Below are 19517 nucleotides of genomic sequence, written 5' to 3' on the forward strand. Positions count from 1 at the left end.
TAGACTGTTCTCAGTGGTAACAGAGACAGAACAAGGAGTAATGGTCTCAAGTTGCAGTGGGGGAGGTTTAGGTTGGATATTAGGAAAAACTTTTTCAATAGGAGGGTGGTGAAGCATTGGAATGGGTTCCCTAGGGAGGTGGTGGAATCTCCTTCCTTAGAGGTTTTTAAGGCCCGGCTTGACAAAGCCCTGGCTGGGATGATTTAGTTGGAGTTGGTCCTGCTTTGAGCAGGGGGTTGGACTAGATACCTCCTGAGGTCCTTTCCAACCCTGATCTTCTATGATTCACCTAACGCCTGCCCCCTGGGCTCCTTTAACAGAGGGATTTGGGGGTGGGGGTAGAGTAGACCCAACATGGGACTCTCTCCACATCCCATCCCCTCCTATTTGTTGTGGTTCTCGGTCAGTTATTCATCCGTAACCTCTGGTTGACCAACCCTACGGACGGTCCATTTTCTCAAGCACCCCAGCCCAGAGCACGTCTCCGCCACGGTGGGAAAAGAGCAGCACAGGTTGGAGCAGGGAGAGCCAGAGTGTCTTAGTTCCCGCTCCCAGAAGGCGTCTGGGGTAGGGAGGCGGCAGCAGCAGGCAGTGCCCGAATCGCTTCTTCTGACAAAATCAGCAGGTGGAGGGAAAGCGCTAGAGAAGACACACTTGGTTGTGAGTAAAGCACTTGACAGAGCATCTCAACAAAACGTATTGTCCCGGCCGACCCAGCGTCAGCAGAGACCATCCCACGGCCTGAACGCTGGCTGAAGAAGTGTTCGCCAAGAGTTATAACAACAGGCCAAAGTACGGAGCTGGGAGCAAGTGCTCAGCGGGTGCCAAGTCTGTGTTACTGGGAGCTCCAGATTTACGCCATTTCTTCACGAACCACCTAGCAGAGGCGGTAAGAGCCTGTTATTAGGGAAGCAGCATCTGCCCTGCAAAGAGTCAGTGGGAAGGAAAGAATCCAGGAAGCAGGAAACACTGATAGGGACCTGGGGAAGACAGTGAACAGCAGCACATTAGCCAGGAGCTTCCAGTCCAACATGGCAGCTCAAAAGGCCAAGACACAGAGGCTTTGTGCAACGGGCAAAGGGGTGACAGCACCCAGCTCTCTGCCTTGGGATAACCCACTGGAGACGGCGGGCTGTTCGGGACCCCTCAGGAGAGCTGGAAAAACACCGATGCCCGTTCAGAGAAGAGCCACAAAGTGATCTGGGGGCACGAGGGACTGATTGGTGAGGAATAAGCAAAAGAGACAAATACAACCAGCTTTGCTGAGCAGTGACCTGACAGGACCCGATAACAATCCGGGGGAAACATGGGGCGGCCCACGGGAGACAGAGTTTTACAGTAGTGCAAGGTGGGGATAACTGGACGAAACTGAAGGCTTAAAGCTGAATGTCAGAAAAAACTTCCCAACCGAGAGATGTTTCAGGCTGTGGAACCATCTCCCCAGAGCGGTGACACCCCAGAGTTTGGGACACGGACAGAGCACTGGAGGGAACAGGCGTGCACTGGCAGGGAGAAGTACTAGATTTTATTAGAAGACTTATTAGTTCTTTTCCAAATCTAACGACTAGGATTCTAGGATAGCCACACGGAGAACGACAAATGTTAACTTTAAAATGACTCTTTTCCTAACTACAAACTAGCAACTAAACCCAAGTCCTTTTATACAAGATGAGAAGTAGTTAGTGTCTATTGGAGCGTGCACAGACCTCACAAGGGAGCGAGGGAAGACCCATCGCTGGAGACGTTTAACAATAGGCTGGACACATTCCTAGAACATACAGAGTAGAGACCGACCCTGCATTGGCTAGGAATGTGCAAAATGACCAATAGGTCTTTTCCAGCTGTAACTATTCTCTGGCACTGGAGGGTTTTAAGCATAGGTTGGACAAACCCCTGTCAGGGATGGTCTAGATAATACTTAGTCCTGCCGTGAGTGCAGGGGACTGGACTAGATGACCTCTCGAGGTCCCTCCCACCCTACGACTCTGTGATTCGCTGTAAGATCGCTAGGTGGTCTCCGTGAGATGGTCACCTCTCAGGTCAGGGATCAGGCCGTACTCGGTTGTGAAGCCCAGTGCACACTCCTGGTGGGTAAATAGAGTCAGTAAGAGAAGAGAGAGTAAACAGCACTACAGTAATTATTGCTCCAGGGCCTTGCACCTGGAGTTCTCAAGTCCACACTCAACTGAGATTTTCTTTCATTTCCCAGACTGTCACCGGCCCGGCTGGAACAGGCGCCGTCCGTCAGGTCTGTCCAGTAGTTCCACTGAGGAGCTGCTGGCATAAGCCATAACCACAGCGCAGTAGCAAAGCCTCGCCCACCCCCCAAGTACCCACTGAGCCTGACCTAACACCACCACACAGCACAGCACCCCCCACCCTGAGAAACCACTGGCCTTCGCCAGAACACCGCTGCTATGTTTGCTCCACACAGGAACCGGCTGGAGAGTCCTGCCAGCACCGACAGCTCCTCTCAGTAGTAAGACGTAGATCCCACATCGGTTAACCCAGGCCGTGTCATTTCCAAGCGCTGCTCCATAAACCACAGGTCCCTTCCCAGAAATCTCCCATCCCCCATGTCAGACGTTCTCTCTAGCACCTCTGGGGGTATTTCCCACCCAGCAAATGGAATTAGTACAACAGCTTTGGCATCCTTCAGGGCAAGACTCGAGCCTGCGTTTGCATTTGAACTGGAGCTGCGTTGTGTAGGGAATGTGCAGTTGGGTTTTCCTTAGGGATGCACGGTTGGTTCGTCAGCGCAGGCCTTCAGCCTGGTTGCTCCCTGTGGCAGGGAGCCGGTTATTTCATCAGCACACTGTACAGCACCACGGCATGTCCAAATCCTAAATTACAGCATTGTTCCTCCTCTGCTCCTGCTCAGGGGACGTAGCATTTCTGTAACTCCCGCCTTATGTACATGGCGTTACGGCTTCCAGAGGCACTTGGCTTGGGGCACAGACAGTAGGAGCGGGTGCATCTGGAGGAAGGGGTTGAACGACTCCCCGTCTCCGTAGCAGGACAAGAGTCTCTCCTCCGTGTGGACGGCCTGGTGCACCGTCAGCTCCTTCTTGTGGCTGAAGATCTTCCCGCACTCGGTGCAGGGGTAGACCCGCTCCACCGTGTGGGTGAGGTGGTGTGTCCGCAGGTTGCCCTTGTACTTGAAGCTCTTGCCGCACTCCACGCAGGTGAAGGGCCGCTCCCCCGTGTGGATCCGCTTGTGCTTCATCAGCGTGGTCTTCAGGTTGAAGGTCTTGCCGCACTCGGCGCAGACGAAGGGGCGCTCCCCGGTGTGGATGCGCTGGTGGGTGATGAGGGTGCCCTTGCGGTTGAAGCTCTTGCCGCACTCGGTGCAGGTGAAGGGCTTCTCGCCGGTGTGGATGCGCTGGTGCTTGATCAGCTCCCCGTTGTGGCTGAAGCACTTGCCGCAGTCGGCGCAGGCGAAGGGCCGCTCCCCGGTGTGGATGCGCTGGTGCCGGGTCAGATCCCCGTTGCGGCTGAAGCTCTTGCCGCACTCGGAGCAGCCGAAGGGCCGGTCCCCGATGTGGATCTTCTGGTGCAGGATAAAGGTCTTCTTGGCGCAGAAGCCCTTGCCGCACTCGGCGCAGACGAAGGGGCGCTCCCCGCGGTGGATCTTCTGGTGGGTGATGAAGTTGGCCTTGCGGTTGAAGCACTTGCCGCACTCGGTGCAGGAGAAGGGCTTCTCGCCGGTGTGGATGCGCTGGTGCAGGATGAAGGTCTGCTTGGAGCAGAAGCTCTTCCCGCACACGTTGCATTCGAAGGGCTTCTCGCCCGTGTGGATGCGCTGGTGTCGCATCAGGTCGCCCTTCTGGCTGAAGCTCTTGCCGCACTCGGTGCAGGTGAAGGGCTTCTCACCCGTGTGCACCCGCAGGTGAGTGATGAGGTTTCCCCGGTGCTGAAAGCTCTTCCCGCACTCTGTGCACGTGAACGGCCGCTCGGCAGCGTGGGCTCGCGGGCGTTTCGCCGGCTCGGTGCTGGCAGCTACGGCCCCCCCGCGGTCAGAGGCCGAAAGGGATTTCTGGCTGGGGTTGCTTGTCGGGACCGTTGGCCCCTTTCCCTTGGGCTCAGGGGCTGTCTGCGGCCCCTCCGGAGCCACCGCGTTTCTCTGGAGCGCAGCGATGTTTCCCTGGGCGTGTTGCACTTTCCAGTGATTAATGCTGGGTTCTGTCCTGAGCAAGCCCGAGGAAGCCGCCTCTAAGCCTCTCATCAGCAAAGCCCTGTTCGGTTTCACATCCTCAGACTCTTCCCCGGGGCGCTCCCGCTCGCCGGCACCTCTGCTCCCATCGCCTGCTGGGGAAGAGAGAGGCCAGAGGTTATTCCATGTGCCGGGGACGGGGGAATTCCCAGTGTTCACCGCAGAATCCAGCTAAGTGCCAGGCGCTGACGCTCGGTGGCACACCCCTGTGTGTACCGAGACGCAGGCTCTAATGCCCTGCACCCTCGGAGCTCGCTGACCGAGAAAGCAGCTGCTCCCAGGCACTGACTGTCAATGGCAGGTGGCATCTCGCTCCCATTTGTACCTTGGAAAATCAACCTTTGACCCGTGCTGGGTTGGGTCACAGCCACACCTCCCCCAGCCATGAGAACGCCACCATGGGCATAGGCGGCGACGGGCAATTTTCTTATTAGTCTTAGGCCATGTCTGTGCTTATCCACTTACAGTGGCACAGCACCGATACAACTGTGAGCGCGCTCACGGAGCCGCGTGACGCCCCCGGGGGGGAACTCGCGGGTACAGACGTGCTGGAGACGTGCTTGGGAAGGAGGCCAGGGAGCCGGCGGAGGGCAGCCCTGTCATCGTCTGAGCCGGGAGCCCCACCGGAGGCCAGGCCATCGCACTCGCACAAGGCAGTGGAGGAATTTCTCTTGGCTTCTCGTGGGGTCACCGCCAAGGCCGGCTCCCCCCACCCCGCTGGGTCAGCGTCACAGCCAGAAGAGGTGCACACAGCCAGAGACCCTCGGGTAATTTTCACCAGGTCTCTCGTCACGAGTCAGAGAGCTCTCAGCAGGCACAGACCAGTCCCGGGGCCCGGCTGCATCTCTCCCAGCTGCAGAGGGCCAGTGAGGAGACCTGCCTCCTGTCTTGAGGGGGCCGTTCAGGCCTCTGGACAGCACTGCAGTGAACAATCTCTTAACGCGAGCGCCCCCAGGTAACCGGGGCTTAGCCTCCGGCCTCCCTGCAGGGGGACGGTCACTCGCGAGGGCAGAGAGATTTGCAGTTCTGGGCTCCACTGCACCCAGTGGCTACCCAGGAGCCGGCACAACACAGCAAGCCCGGCTCACCAATTCCATACCGGGCCCCACTGAGTTCCCAGCTCTTCCCGTCCTCCCATCCCCAGAGCTGCTCCGGGATCCGCACGGCTCACCTGGGCTGGGGTAGCCGGGAATTCCGCCTTCGCTCAGGCCCTGGGGATAACCAATGGCCAACTCATCGTCCGGCTCCACTTTCACGATAATCTCTGGGTTTGCATCACCTGTTCACAGGAAAGAAAAAGCCTGACCCACTATTTCCTGTGGTCACTCGGGGCTGGGGAGGGAGAACTTGCAAAATAGCTTTAAATTGGATTTGATTGCCCCTGGGAACACAGGCTGGGGTGTGTGTGTCTGTGTGTCATTCTGCAGTGTGTGGCAGACACAGCAAGAGACCTTGGATCTCCTGTCCCTGCCTGTGAATATATCCCCAGGCCCCCATCCTGTCCTCCTCCCACTTACTACAGTCTGCCCCACATCCCCCAGCAGCAGGGTGCCCCGGCTTCTGGCAGCTCCTGTAGGCGAACCAGGACGCCAGACACTGGAGCGGTGTGTGCCAGGAGCTGGCTACAGCAGGTGCCACCGTGAGGAATCTACAGGCGGGTCCCTGAGTTCTTCCCCTCGCACCTGCCCCCGGAGACCGTCCCGATGGATCCCAGCACCACTCACAGAAGGGGTCGTCGGGACTGTCTCCTTCACCGTAATGCTGGGCACACTCGCCGTAGGAGTCGTCCTCGGGCTCCGTTTTGACCACGATCTCCGCTTTGATACCTGCGGAAAGCCAAGCACGTTGCACGTTCCCTGCGCCCACGGCACGGCTGCGAGGGACAGACTAGCTCCAGGGCAGCGTTGGACTCCCGCTGAGCTGCTCTCCCGCGGTCAGCGGCGTTCATTTCTAGGGATCTCTTCCCTGCAGCGCGTTCATCCCTCGGGCACGCCAGGGAGGTCTTATCCCCGGTTACCGTCAGGGAGCTGAAGCACCAAGGGACCTGTCCCCAGCCAGAACCCAGATCCCCTAATGCCCCGGCCACCCGGCCTGTCCCAGTTACACTCGGGGATGTGCAGGGCACTGGGGGAAACGCAGCCTCGTGTTCATCGTGTCACTTCCTGGCAGGGATTCAGCCAGGCACCTGCTGCCCCCCAACGTCCGTGCAGAACTCGTCGGTTTGCTGCTGCGCTGGGGGAGCCAGCCCCAGTCCCAAGGCCCGGCCAGCGCGCTCGCGCCGTGGGGAGACACGGAGACGCCTCTGCATCCTCCCAGCACGAGGGCAGAGACGCCCGGCGGCACCGATTGGGGCTGCCCCATTGCTGCCGGGCAGGGAGCCGGAGCGGCTCCAGCTAGAGTCGCCCCCAGCACTGGGCAGAGGGGCAGGCCGACCCCATAGCCCAGCCGGCTCAGTGGGGCCGCCCTGCATGCCCTGGGGCGGGGCGGGGCCAGTGCCAGTGGGACGGGGCGTGCTGTGCTCCTGGGCAGAGCTGGGTCACCCGCAGCGCGAGGACAGGACGTGCCTGTGGTTCTAACCCTCCTCTGAAGACATTGCCCAACTGCTAACCGCCTGATCCCCTCCCCGCCCCTCCAGCCCTTCCCCCTCTCCCAGCCGGCCTCCTCGGCTCTTCCCTGCACCTAGACTGGGAGCACTGGAGGGCAGGGCCTGGCCTTGCCCGGCTGGGAAGTGTCTGCGCCTCCTTTTCCAGGGGGGAGTAGGGGGGCCGGGCGCAGCCAGCCCTGACCAGCGTTTAGCCGGGCTGAGCCATGGCGCAGAGACAGCCCTGGAGGACGGAGCAGACAATCTCCAGCATAAGGACAATAAAACGCTGCTCTTGGTGGTTGTCTTCATTGGCCTCTGGCCACTGGGGCCGCGCCCATCCCGTGTGGGGAGGCTGCCCTCCAGGGGCTGGCCGTTCCCCGGAGTCTGGGGCGGGACCAGCGAGTGGTTAAGGGCCCTGCTCTGGGTCCCACAGAGGTCCCTCATACAGGGCTCCGGAGCTCCACTTGCCTCTCCCGGCTATTCGACGCCTACGGCAGCCGCGGGGGCAGACAATACGGGTCCCTGGGCTGTGGGGCAGCAGAACCCTGAGCGGGGCTGGCCACACATTCTGCAGGGCCCTGGGCACAGACACTCGCTGGGTCCGATCACACTGCCCTCCACGGCCAGTCCCCCCCAGCTCCGTGCACCCATTGCTCCCCATGCGTGGGGCCCCTCAGCTGTGGCGCATACCCAGCCCCGCACACTCCTGTGCGTGAGGCTCTGGGCACCTCCGCCAGGAGCCGGAAGGAGACACCCACGCACAGCCGTCCCTGCGGCCGCCCATCTCCACAGGAACAGGAGGGGAGCTCGCGTGGGGGGCTGCGATGGAGCTCGGCAGGGGGAGTTCTGGGGGGGGGCATGCCCCCTCCCAGCTGACACGGGGGGGGAGCAGGAGGAGCTAGTTGGCACACCGAGTCACCATCTGCCAGGGCAACACCCCACACCCGGCCGGAGCCAGCCGCTCAGCGGTGGGGTCTGTCCCTCCCCTGCTGCAGGGGAAGCCACGCTCACAAGGCCAGGGGGACTCACGCGGCTTCGGGTTCCACTGTGCCCAGGGCCAGCCAAGGCTCCTGCCCCAGGAGCCCGACTCCAGGGGTTCACACAGGTCCCTGCTGGGTTTCCGGCTCGCCCCAGCCCCCTTCCCTGAGCTGGCCTGGGGGCGGTTAGCATCACTCACCAGTGCTGGGGTAGCCGGGGAGGTCTCGGTCCCCCAAACCCTGGGGATACCCCACATATGACTCATCGTCTGGCTCCACTTTCACCACAATCTCATGCTTCACGTCAGGCCAGCCTGCGCCTGGGAGGGGAAGAGAGAGAGAAGGGGAGACGGAATCACGTCCCAGGTCCCCTCGGGTCTGTGGGACAAGCTGCCACTAATGCTGGGACAGTCCTGGGCTGGACTAACCCTTGGAGACTCTGGGCTGAACAGCCCCGGCTGGGGAACCTGGACTGGGACTTTGGGGTTCTTGCGTGTGGAATATTTTGTGCCCGTCCTTTCCCGGCCCAGGGCAGACAAATAACGCTTAGTTCACCAGAGAGAGCACCGGGGCCCTTTGGCTCAGGAAAGCCAGACCTGCCGCGCGAGGCGTCCCTGTGCCGGGGCTCAGACCCACTCCCTGGGGACGGGCCCACGTCCGCGCTCCTCAAGGAGGGGTCACGCCTTGCTCTGGGAAGACGGGTCCTGTCTGCATGAGCACAGGGGCCGCGCTGCTGCTTGACGAGCCCCTAGGTCTGGTCAACTCGTCTAGCTCCCGGTCAGTCCCAGCTTCCCTTCTGTGGCAAAGGCTCCAGCGCTGGTAGCGACCCTGCAGCTCCAAGCACACCCGGCTTTGATCACCTTCTGGTGCAGCTCGGTCGCTCGGGGGCCGTTCCATGGTCAGAACCAGCTGGCAGGACGCAGGCAGCCCGACTGCAGCAGTTTATACGGGTTCCCCCAAGATCCTGGCTCTGCCTGGCCTTCCTTTGCCGGATCAACTCCAGGCGGAGTTCAGCAGCACTCACCTGTGCTGGGGGCACGGAGAATTCCCCCCTCTCTCTGCTCTGGGGGCGCCCCCGTGCATGGCTCCTCTTCCTGCTCCGTTTTAATAAACACCTGGGGTCTGACGTCAGCAGAACCTGCAAGGACCGAGAGTCACAGTCTGGTTCCCGGGGCACCGACACTGGCAGATACTTTTCAACCTATTTAGCTCATCCAAGAGCAGGTTCAGAGGTGACTCCACCGCGCTCTCGAAGCACCTCTGGCCCGAGGGAGCCGTTCAAGCCACGGCAGAACAGCACTCGGGGGCTGGAAGCTGAAGTTAGAAACATTCGTGTAAGCGCTGCGGGGCGGGGGATGGACCGGTCGTTGGCATCGCCTCCCCGGGGGTGGGGTGGGGTCTCCCTGGCCTGGAGTTGGTAAAGCGAGAGCGGCCGGTTTCCTGCTGAGCAGTTCGGGGGGGCTCAAAGCACCACTCACCTGTGCCGCAGGCGTCCGGCATTCCCCTCTCTCTCCTCTCCCTGCGCTCGCCCACACGCAGCTTGTCCCCTCGCTCCATCGGAGACGGGCTTTCCGCGTCCACCGGGGCCTGCCCAAGGGAGAGACGAGTCACGCTCTGGGCCTCCCCGGGTCACCCAGGGCGCGGCAGGAATGATCCATAACCCAACGCCCAGGCAGCATCTGCCTTTAACCAGAGACACATTTCCCCCACGGGCTCAGGCCAGGCAGTGAGGACGAGGGGCAGGTTTGCAGCGTGAGGATTTGAACTCCCCACACATTGGGGTCCCAGTAACCCAGGGCCGTGTGCTCCCCAGTGTCTCCCCTGCCCACGCCCACAACCTGTGCTATGCTCAACCCTCTCTAGTTCCTACCTTCCCGCTCCCCGCCCTGTTCCTTCCCCTGCCCCCCTTCCCCGGCACCACACGATCTCCCTCTTCCTTCCCCTGCCCCCCTTCCCCGGCACCACACGGTCTCCCTCTTCCTTCCCCTTCCCCGGCACCACACGATCTCCCTCTTCCTTCCCCTGACCCCCTTCCCCGGGCACCACACGATCTCCCTGTTCCTTCCCCTGCCCCCCTTCCCCGGCACCACACGATCTCCCTCTTCCTTCCCCTGCCCCTCTTCCCCAGCACCACACGATCTCCCTCTTCCTTCCCCTGCCCCCCTTTCCCCGGCACCACACGATCTCCCTCTTCCTTCCCCTGCCCCCCTTCCCCGGCACCACACCATGTCCCTCTGCAAATCCCAGCCTCCCCTTCCCCTGCCCCCCTTCCCCGGCACCACACGATCTCCCTCTTCCTTCCCCTGCCCCCCCTTCCCCGGCACCACACGATCTCCCTCTTCCTTCCCCTGCCCCCCTTTCCCCGGCACCACACGATCTCCCTCTTCCTTCCCCTGCCCCCCTTCCCCGGCACCACACCATGTCCCTCTGCAAATCCCAGCCTCCCCTTCTCCTGCCCCCCTTCCCCGGGACTGGCCACTGACGGGGGTCAGGAAGAGGCAGTTAGACCAGAAGTGGGCAGGGGTTTGCAGTGGGCTGTAGGAGCCAGCCTCCAGCTAACAGAGGCAGAGGGAACTGCCCAAGGGCCCGTTATCCCATCGCTGCTCCCAGCGGAGTTCTTGCCCCTTCCTTTGAAACGACTGGCCACAGTCAGACCCAGCACTACAGTCCCTGCCCCTCCCTGAACGCACGGCACGCAGCCATCGCCGAGCTCCCTGGGGCGCCGGGCAGCCACGCGGGAGACAAACCAGAAACACCCGAGCTCTTTGTTAGTGATGAACTCCCTGGGGCATTTCCCCGTCTCCTGCCATGCCCTTGGGAGCCGCTCCTCACCGCGTCATCCCTCCAGAGGAGACTGGCTACTCAGGGCGCGGGATGCTGACTTTCCAGCCGCCCAGAGACCGGGACTCACGCTCTGCTGGTCCCTTCCCACACTTGCATCTCAAAGGCCCCTTTGTGTCATTTCTTGCTGGTTTTCCAACCCCTCCCAGTACAGCAGCAGCGAATGTAGCCCACGCCGCGTTCACCCTCCTCCCACATCACTCACAAAGCCATTAAATAAATCCAGGCACCCCGTCCATCTGAGAGGCACCCCCAGCAGAGCACTCCAGCGGGCACGTTACTGCCTCCCTTGTCCTTCGCTTATGGTCCCGCCACCAGCCTAAGCCAGAACTATTGCCAATTAGCTGCCACCCTGTGTGCTGGTCTGTGCCAGTCACCAGTGAGCTCTGCTTCGCGCCAGCCAGTGACGCAAAGCAGAAGGAACGTGAGAAGAACACGGGTGTCCGGTAGAGCAGCCAAGAGAACAGGGGCTACAGCTCGGAGACCGACACGCCCGCCGGCTGCACCGGGAGCCAACTAGACATGGAGCCATTGATCACTACGTGCTGAGCCCGACAATCTAGCCAGCTTTCTATCCACCTTACAGTCCATTCATCCAGCCCATACTTCTTTAACTTGACGGCAAGAATACTGTGGGAGACCGTATCAAAAGCTTTGCTAAAGTCAAGGAATAACACATCCACTGCTTTCCCCTCATCCACACAGCCAGTTATCTCCTCATAGAAGGCAATTAGGTTAGTCAGGCACAACTTCCCCTTGGTGAATCCATGCTGACTGTTCCTGATCACTTTCCTCTCCTCCAAGTGCTTCAGAATTGATTCCTTGAGGACCTGCTCCATGATTTTTCCAGGGACTGAGGTGAGGCTGACTGGCCTGTGGTTCCCTGGGTTCTCCTTCTTCCCTTTTTTAAAGATGGGCACTACATTAGCCTTTTTCCAGTCATTCGGGACCTCCCTCGATCACTATGAGTTTTCAAAGATAATGGCCAATGGCTCTGCAATCACATCAGCCAACTCCTTTAGCACCCTCGGATGCAGCGCATCCGGCCCCATGGACTTGTGCTCGTCCAGTTTTTCTAAATAGTCCTTAACCACTTCTTTCTCCACAGAGGGCTGGTCACCTCCTCCCCATACTGTGCTGCCCAGTGCAGCAGTCTGGGGGCTGACCTTGTTCGTGAAGACAGAGGCAAAAAAAGCATTGAGTACATTAGCTTTTTCCACATCCTCGGTCACTAGGTTGCCTCCCTCATTCAGTAAGGGGCCCACACTTTCCTTGACTTTCTTCTTGTTGCTAACATACCTGAAGAAACCCTTCTTGTCACTCTTAACATCTCTTGCTAGCTGCAACTCCAAGTGTGATTTGGCCTTCCTGATTTCACTCCTGCATGCCTGAGCAATATTTTTATACTCCTCCCTGGTCATTTCTCCAATCTTCCACTTCTTGTAAGCTTCTTTTTTGCGTTTAAGATCAGCAAGGATTTCACTGTTAAGCCAAGCTGGTCGCCTGCCATATTTACTGTTCTTTCTACACATCGGGATGGTTTGTTCCTGCAACCGCAATAAGGATTCTTTAAAATACAGCCAGCTCTCCTGGACCCCTTTGCCCTTCATGTTATTCTCCCAGGGGATCCTGCCCATCTGTTCCCTGAGGGAGTCAAAGTCTGCTTTTCTGAAGTCCAGGGTCCGTATTCTGCTGCTCTCCTTTCTTCCTTGTGTCAGGATCCTGAACTCGACCATCTCATGGTCACTGCCTCCCAGGTTCCCATCCACTTTCGCTTCCCCTACTAATTCTTCCCTGTTTGTGAGCAGCAGGTCAAGAAGAGCTCTGCCCCTAGTTGGTTCCTCCAGCACTTGCACCAGGAAATTGTCCCCTACACTTTCCAAAAACTTCCTGGATTGTCTGTGCAATCCTGGAAGGCAGGACTAGGCCTCCAGCTGGTAAATGCAGCAGGTAAGGGACACACACTCGAACTGGGGTGGTTAAAATTAGTCCTGATCTGAAGCCAAGTGGAGCATTTCACAGATTTCAGCCATTCTTATCTTTACCCCGTGAAACCACCAGCTTGTCTCTCTCCTGCCTCCCGCCCGGTAAAGCTCCGGCGGCCGTTCTGCTAACCGTGCCCACTCCTCTAGGGAAAAATGGACAGTGACATTCTCAGACGTAGCTGCACCCCGCTCCCTGCTCCCCACCGGGCACAGCGCCGGCCCCGAGAGGTCGCTGTTGCAGCGCAAGGAAAGCTCCATCTTTTGCTCATTTACGACGAGTGTTTACACGGCGCCAGAGGTGGGAGCTAGGAGCTTTCCAGACACATCGATCCAGTGACTGTTCCTGCCCCTGGGAGCTTGCAACGTAAGGGCTGGATTCTGCTCGCCTCCCGCCCCACGCAGTGTCGTTCGCACGGGGAGAGATGCGCATCTATGGATTCGGGGTTTGCCGGTTGTTGTTCCGCCCCCTCCATTTTTTTGTAAATCTCCTTCCTCTGAAGCATCGGGTGCCACGGCTAGAGACGGGACGTCGGGGGTGGGCCGGGGCGCACAGGGGGCACCGAGCGTTCTCGCTCTTGCTGGGCTGCCTGGTTCGTGCCCACATATTCGGGGTTTAACTCATCGCCATGTGTGGGGTGGGGAAGAATTCCTCCCCCCCCAACTCGGATTGCCAGTCACGTCGGGGGAGGGGGCGCATTGCCTTTCTCTGCAGCCTGTGGGGGCCGGTCCCTTGTCAGGATTATTGGGGTGTCTCACATCAGCATTTCCCTGACACTGCGGTGCACACGGGCACTGGGGCCCCTCCAAGGCTGTAGTCTCCCGTGGCAGCGATGCTCTGGTCTGATCTCGCCGTTGGGGTCAGTGCGCGGGTGCTGGGGGGCGCTGCTGGCCTGTGTGGCACACAACATCAGACCAGCCGATCGCGTTGTCTCTTCCGGCCTTAAACTCTAGGATTCTGTGACTCCGAAAGGTCTAGGGCTGCTCTCCACCTCTGCCTTTATCCTGGGCACGCCCCACATTTTAACAGCGTCATTTTAAAAAAACAACATAAAGAAAAGGGGGAATTGTCGAGCCGTGTCTGTACCGCTTAGCACAGGCCATTAGTACATTGTTATTCTCTTTGCAGTGTCTGGTGCAGGGCGCTCTGCGAAACAAGAACCTGGTCCCCGCGCCAGATGGCTCAGTCCCTAGGACCCCGATACTGCAGCCCGTTGGGAGCGGCTGACCTCTGGGCCCGCACGGAGCCCCACGCAAGGCAGCTGCTTCACAGCAAGTTGTGGGAGCAGGGCCGAAGTGCAGGACCAGAGACAGCAAGGGGCTGACACAGACGAACAGGGGCAGGGGAGCAAGAGGACACGGCAGCACTGAAACGGGAACCTTTTGCACACTCGGCGATAGTCTCTGGCCCTGTTTAAACCCTCGTGTGAGACAACCCCTTGATGGCCAAAGTCGGAGAAGTCACCGTCTACACGACGGGCAAACGGCACTGGTACTAACAGCAGTGGACAGCGTTTACCCAGCTGCAGATGGCTGTAATCCCCAGTGTAAACACACACACAGCTCGCCACCTGCCCAGCCATCCCATGGCCGCTCTCTGCGGGGCTCTCCCCTCCCCAGGGCTGCCACCTCTCGTGAGTCTATCACCGTGTTTGTTTAAAGCCCCAGCCGCCGGAGTCAGGAGACTCTCCGCTTTCACGGCTTGTGAAGAGAAGCTTGACAATGTGAAGCAAAGACACCGTAAAGGGTAGGAAGCAAATCAAACAAACCCAAGGTTTAAAAGCCTCTCGCCAATCCCATGATGCTTTGCAGCCTGACTCATGATTTTTGATCACATGAGGCTGCTGGCAGTATGGCCTCCCCCCTCCGTTTATCATCATCCCTCTCGGTGTTATGTCCAATCGAGACCCAAACCTTCTTTATCGCCCTCCCACGGTGACTGGCCAGGCCTGGACCCTGCCGGCCGAGGACGCAGCCCCGCAGGACAGGGAAGCAGATAGGGGAGGATTTCCAGAGGGAGAGAGACTATTACTGTCACATGCACCTCTTGCTACCTCCTCTTCTACCCTCTCCACAATAGCAGGGTTGGGAGGGACCTCAGGGGGTAACTAGTCCCACCCCCTGCTCCAAGCACTTGCCAGGCTAGGGTGCCCGGAGGCGACAAGGGAGTTCAGGGACGGAAAATAAGGCCCCGATCCGGCAACTGGATCCCCACCAGCAGATCCAATTGCAGGACCAGGGCCAGATCCTCCGCTGGTGTCGATCCAGGGAGCTTGGCTGCCATGGATGGAGCTGGTCCGATTTCCACCAGCGGAGGGTTTCTGGCCCATCCCCTTTTGCCCCCAGTCTCAACTACAGTTAAACACAAATCACCATTTCCCCCCTCTCCAAAGATCCCCTCCAGGAGCCGGCGGTGCCCGGGGCATGGGGAACATGGGAAGCGCTGGTAGCGGATAGCGGGGGAGCCCGGGGACCCCCGCGTGCAGCGCTGCGGCCCAGCCATTGTGCTCCGGGCGGTGCCTTGTCCTGGCCCCCGGCCCAGCCCGTGCACCCCCCGTGCGGCCAGGGGCGAGCCGGGCCAAACGTGCCCCCCCGGGAAGGGCTCTGCGGCCGGGGTGGGGCGCGGGCGGCGAAGATTCAGGTCCCCCCCACGGCAGAGCCCACGGCACTTGCAAGCCCCGGGGGGAGCAGGCGAGGGGCCCATTTGCGGGGGGGGGGGAGCGGCTCCGCCCCACAGATCCCCGGCAGCCCCACCGGGAGAGCGGCTCGGTGCGCACAGCCCAGCCGGGGGCTCCCCAGGGCGCGCCCCGCGCAGGGAGCCGGAGCCCGGCCACTCACCCGCTGCGCTGCGCTGCGCCCGGCTCCCCTATGGCCGCCGACTCGGGAACTTCTCCGGCCCGATCGGCCGCGGCAGGGGCAGAGACAAAGGGCTCCGCGCCCGCTGCATCCTGGGAGCCGTAGTCCGCGCGTGGACACGAGCTGCGCCGGGGCGCAACAGGGGCGCAGGACGCGCGCACCTCGCCGGGACGCGGGGCCAGGGCGCAGGGTTCCCAGCGCAGCGCCGGGCTGGGGGCGCTGGGAGCCCGGCCGCGCGGGACTCGGATTCCCCCGGGCTGGGGCCGGGAGGAAAACTACAGCTCCCAGCTCCCAGCAGCCGCGGGCGGGGCCGAGCCTCCGGCTCCGGTTTGGCACCGGAGTCTGCGCCCCGCTCCCTCCCCGCTGCCCCAGCGCCGGGACCGCCTGTGTCCGGCCTGCGCTGCGGGACCGAGAGGCTGCGGAGCCGGCCTGAGCTCTGCAGCCCCCCGCCCCGCTGAGCCCAGACTCTCCAAACCGGATTAGAAATAACCCGGTGTGAACAGACCCGGCCTCTCGCAAGCAGTGCCGGGTGGAAGGCAGAGCAGGGTCGCTGCGCCCATGGGCCGGCCCGCTCAGTCTCCTGCTGCTGGGGCTGGCTGGGTTTTCATGCTGCTTTGCAGAGACATGCATGGCTCAGGGTCCCCTTCCCGGGGCACAGAACAATCAGCGTCAGCAGTGCTTCGAATTTGTCCTATTCCGGCCCCAGCCCCACGTGCGGGTCCCGGTGCTAGGGGCTGTACAGACAGGAGCAAGGAGACAGGCCTTGCCCTAGCCTAGAGCACTTGTAGGCCTGGGTGATGAGCAGAGGCCGGGGGGGATGATGCAGACAGGCGGGAGGGCCAGGGAGAGGAAAGGAAGAGGTATCCAGTCACCTTTAGCTATTGGATCCCAATGACAGAAAGACCCTTCCAGCCAGGGGCAGTAGCACTGACCCCATGTGCTGGGCGGGCTGCGTGGAGCTGGGTTCTGCTTAGTGCAAGCCTGTGTCCCGGACCCAACATTGGGTCACCGCCAGAATGTTTCCAAGGGTCGTGTGGCAGCTCCTGACCCACGGCGCTGGCTGGGCTCGCCTCCCTGCTCCAGGCACGGCAGCCTCCGGGGTCCCAGCGCCGCTCGGGTCTGGCCCAGGTGTCAATATGACCGGGGTCCAGGTAGGCCAAATGTGAGCGAGTAGCCCCGCAACCCCCGGAGCCAGGTCACAGCTCCACTCGCACAGCTTTGGTCCAGTCATGGGGGCGGGGCCAGACCTAAGTGATGCTGCAGCCCCCGACTTTGGAACGCCCGCAGCGGAGAGCCCAGCCCCACAGCACGGGGGCTGCAGGAGCCGGCACTGTGGGGTGAGTGCTGGGCAGGACCCAACCCCCGCGGAGGCAGGATGTGACCGAAACCACCCTAGGGCAGGGCTGTTACCGGGCAGGGCGAGCAGGGCAGCTGCCCAGGGCGCAGAGCCGCAGGGGTAACTCAGCTGGTGACACCAGGTGGCTCAGGCCAGCCCCACACGGGGAGGGAACATCACCTCCACCCCCCGACTCACCTCACCAGGCCACCCAGCCTGTCTGGGTTGGGGGAGATGCAACCAAAAAATCGGGGGGGGGGGACAAGTGACCCCCCGCATGTCTCCTCTGGTCGGGGGTGCAAATCTGCTCCCCCAGCCTGAGCACTAAAATGCCTAGTTATGACTCTGCCCTGGGGTCTCCACCCCCAGACTATTTCCTGGGTCACGATGGGCCATAAACATGACAAGTGGGTCGAGAACCCCTGTCGTAGAGCATGTGCAGAAACACACAGCCTGCCCTGGGATGGGGCCAGGGCGCAAACCCCAAGTCTCAGCCGGCGGTTTGGTCACTGGCACGAAGGCTGCGGAGGTGCTGGGTCTCTGGGCTCAAACCTGGCGCTGTCCTGGCTGGTGGCAGCCAGAGGGAAAGAACTGGTTCTGCCACTGGCTGGGGCTTTCAGGGGCCGGGTGCCAGCTGGCTTTAAGGAAGCTATTGCAGGATTCTCAATCCTACCGGTTAGACCAGAATCTCACCACCCCGCTCTCATGCTGTGACTGGTTTGGAAAGTTTAGATGTAGGTGAGGCAGGGACTCCTGCCGCCCGGCCCGGGGGCAGAGTCTGGCGGCGTGAACCTTTCGGGGCCCCATGTTCAGAAAGGCGGGTGCAATCCATGTGCCGTACAGTGCGTGCAAACGTTCCTGTGCAGCAGGGCATGTCTGTGTATCGGGGCTGCACGGGGCGGGATAAAGGTTTGATTGGCGTTTGTTTGCAACGGTTGCGTGACTCGTGCGTGGTGAAGCCCATTCTCCATGGGAGCTGCTGGAGGCTGCTCCGGGATTTGGATTGGTGACGTTACCGAGCGCGTCACTATCCTGCGTATATTACGTAATTCCGTCAAATCCAGTTCTGCACCTACCTGGGCTGTGTAACCGCTGGCGTTTCTCCTCTTCCCGCTTTGCTTGTTACGCCCTCTGGTTCATCTTGCCTTCGAGTGCCAGCCCTTTAGGGCTGTCTCTTGCCATGTCTTAGCACAGCAGCTAGCGCGGGGCCCCCTCCTCACTGGATATATAATACATCTATAGAATATGGAGATATCCCATCTCATAGAGCTGGAAGGGACCTTGAAAGGTCATTGAGTCCAGCCCCCTGCCTTCACAGCAGGCCAAGTACTGTCCCTGACAGATTTTTTTCCCCCCCAGATCCCTAAATGGCCCCCTCAAGGATTGAACTCACAACCCTGGGTTTAGCAGTGAGGGTAATTAACCACAGGAACAATTTACCAAGGGTGCTGGTGGATTCTCCGTCACTGACCGTTTTTAAATCAAGACGGGATGTTTTCCTAAAAGCTCTGCTCTAGGAATTACTTCGAGTAGCTCTCTGGCCGAGCTACACAGGAAGCCAGACGAGATGATCACAATGGGTCCGTCTGGCCTTGTGATCTGTGAATCTGTGGCTCTGTCTATCAGTCCATCCCAGGATGACTCTGAGGCACCTGTGATGTGGCTGTGCATAAGGCAAAGGCGACCCTAGGCTGCATCTGGCCTGGCAGTTCCCGTAGTGATGGAGACGTGTTAGTGCCCTTGTACAAGGCACCGGTGAGACCTCCGCTGGAGCGCTGCGTGCAGTTCTCGTCACCCGTGTTCAGGAAAGAGGAATCCAAATGGGGACAGCTGCAGAGACGGGCTGGGGGCGTGGAGAGCCTGTCTTCTGAGAGGAGCCTGGGAGCTTGGCTTGGAGAAAAGCAGTTGACTCTCAGAGACGAGGCTAGCACCAGAACAAATGGGGATGAATTCAGGCTGGAAATGAGAAAAAGGTTTCTAACCATCAGTCAGAGGAGTGAGGCTCTGGAACAGTGTGTCCCCCCCCCCCCCCCCAGGAATAGGGGGGCAAGAAACCTACTGGCTGCGAGAGGGCCCCTGAACAGGTGGAGATGCTGCGGTGGCCTCCCGAGGCAGGGGGCCCTTTCAGCCCTTTGTTCCTGTGAGAGGCGGCGTCGAGGGGTCAGGGACACAAACTGGCTGGCAGGGAAAGGGGAGACTCAGTGCCCAGCCCTGCCTCACCCAGCAGCTGGCCAAAGTGGGATCCCCAGGAGACTGACCAGGGAGCCAGAGCAGGCCCCGCACCAGAGAGCCCAACGGAGGCCAAGGATCCAGACAGCAGGCCAGAACCAGAGCCCCCAGCAGGGAAAAGGCTGAGAGCCAGGTGGGCTAAGCACCCGGCGGGGCTGTGAGCCAACTATTAACACGGGTCCGTCGGGGAGAGGGGCACCGTGGGGCATGCGTGGCCCTCGCCTCAGCAGGGACCTGGGCCAGGCAGGTGCACAGCCAGCCCCCACCGATCCCCTCCGACAGGGTGGCCCGCCGAGTGCCTTGAGCTCATCACCTGGCAGCCCTGCCTCAGTTGCCCACCCAGCCCCCTGGTGTGCCTCACAGGCACCCCCTGCCTGGGAACAAGGGCGGGCTCGGGGCAGGAGTGGAGGAAGCCCCCTAAAAGGGGGGGACCACTGGCGCCCAAATCGTGGCCCTGCCCCTGCCCCACATCTCCCCCCAAGGCCCCGCCCCCATACTA

The 19517-nt window shown here is 60.6% G+C and overlaps 1 protein-coding gene across 1 annotated transcript in view; it reads right to left on the minus strand.

The window, feature by feature from the left end:
- Window positions 1-1503: 1503 nt before the first annotated feature.
- The window catches only part of LOC128831365 (zinc finger protein 585A-like), a 32838-nt gene continuing 14824 nt past the window's right edge, over window positions 1504-19517 (minus strand). Inside the window, exons 5-11 of the mRNA XM_054017676.1 lie at window positions 15436-15710; window positions 9253-9361; window positions 8799-8912; window positions 7975-8094; window positions 5938-6039; window positions 5385-5492; window positions 1504-4308 (exon numbers count right to left, since the gene is read on the minus strand). Coding sequence (XP_053873651.1) covers window positions 2924-4308; window positions 5385-5492; window positions 5938-6039; window positions 7975-8094; window positions 8799-8912; window positions 9253-9361; window positions 15436-15710 — 2213 coding nt within the window. The 3' untranslated portion in view covers window positions 1504-2923. The remainder of the gene's footprint in view (window positions 4309-5384; window positions 5493-5937; window positions 6040-7974; window positions 8095-8798; window positions 8913-9252; window positions 9362-15435; window positions 15711-19517) is intronic.

Source organism: Malaclemys terrapin, chromosome 2 (genome assembly GCF_027887155.1).
Source record: "Malaclemys terrapin pileata isolate rMalTer1 chromosome 2, rMalTer1.hap1, whole genome shotgun sequence".
Classification (NCBI taxonomy): domain Eukaryota; kingdom Metazoa; phylum Chordata; order Testudines; family Emydidae; genus Malaclemys; species Malaclemys terrapin.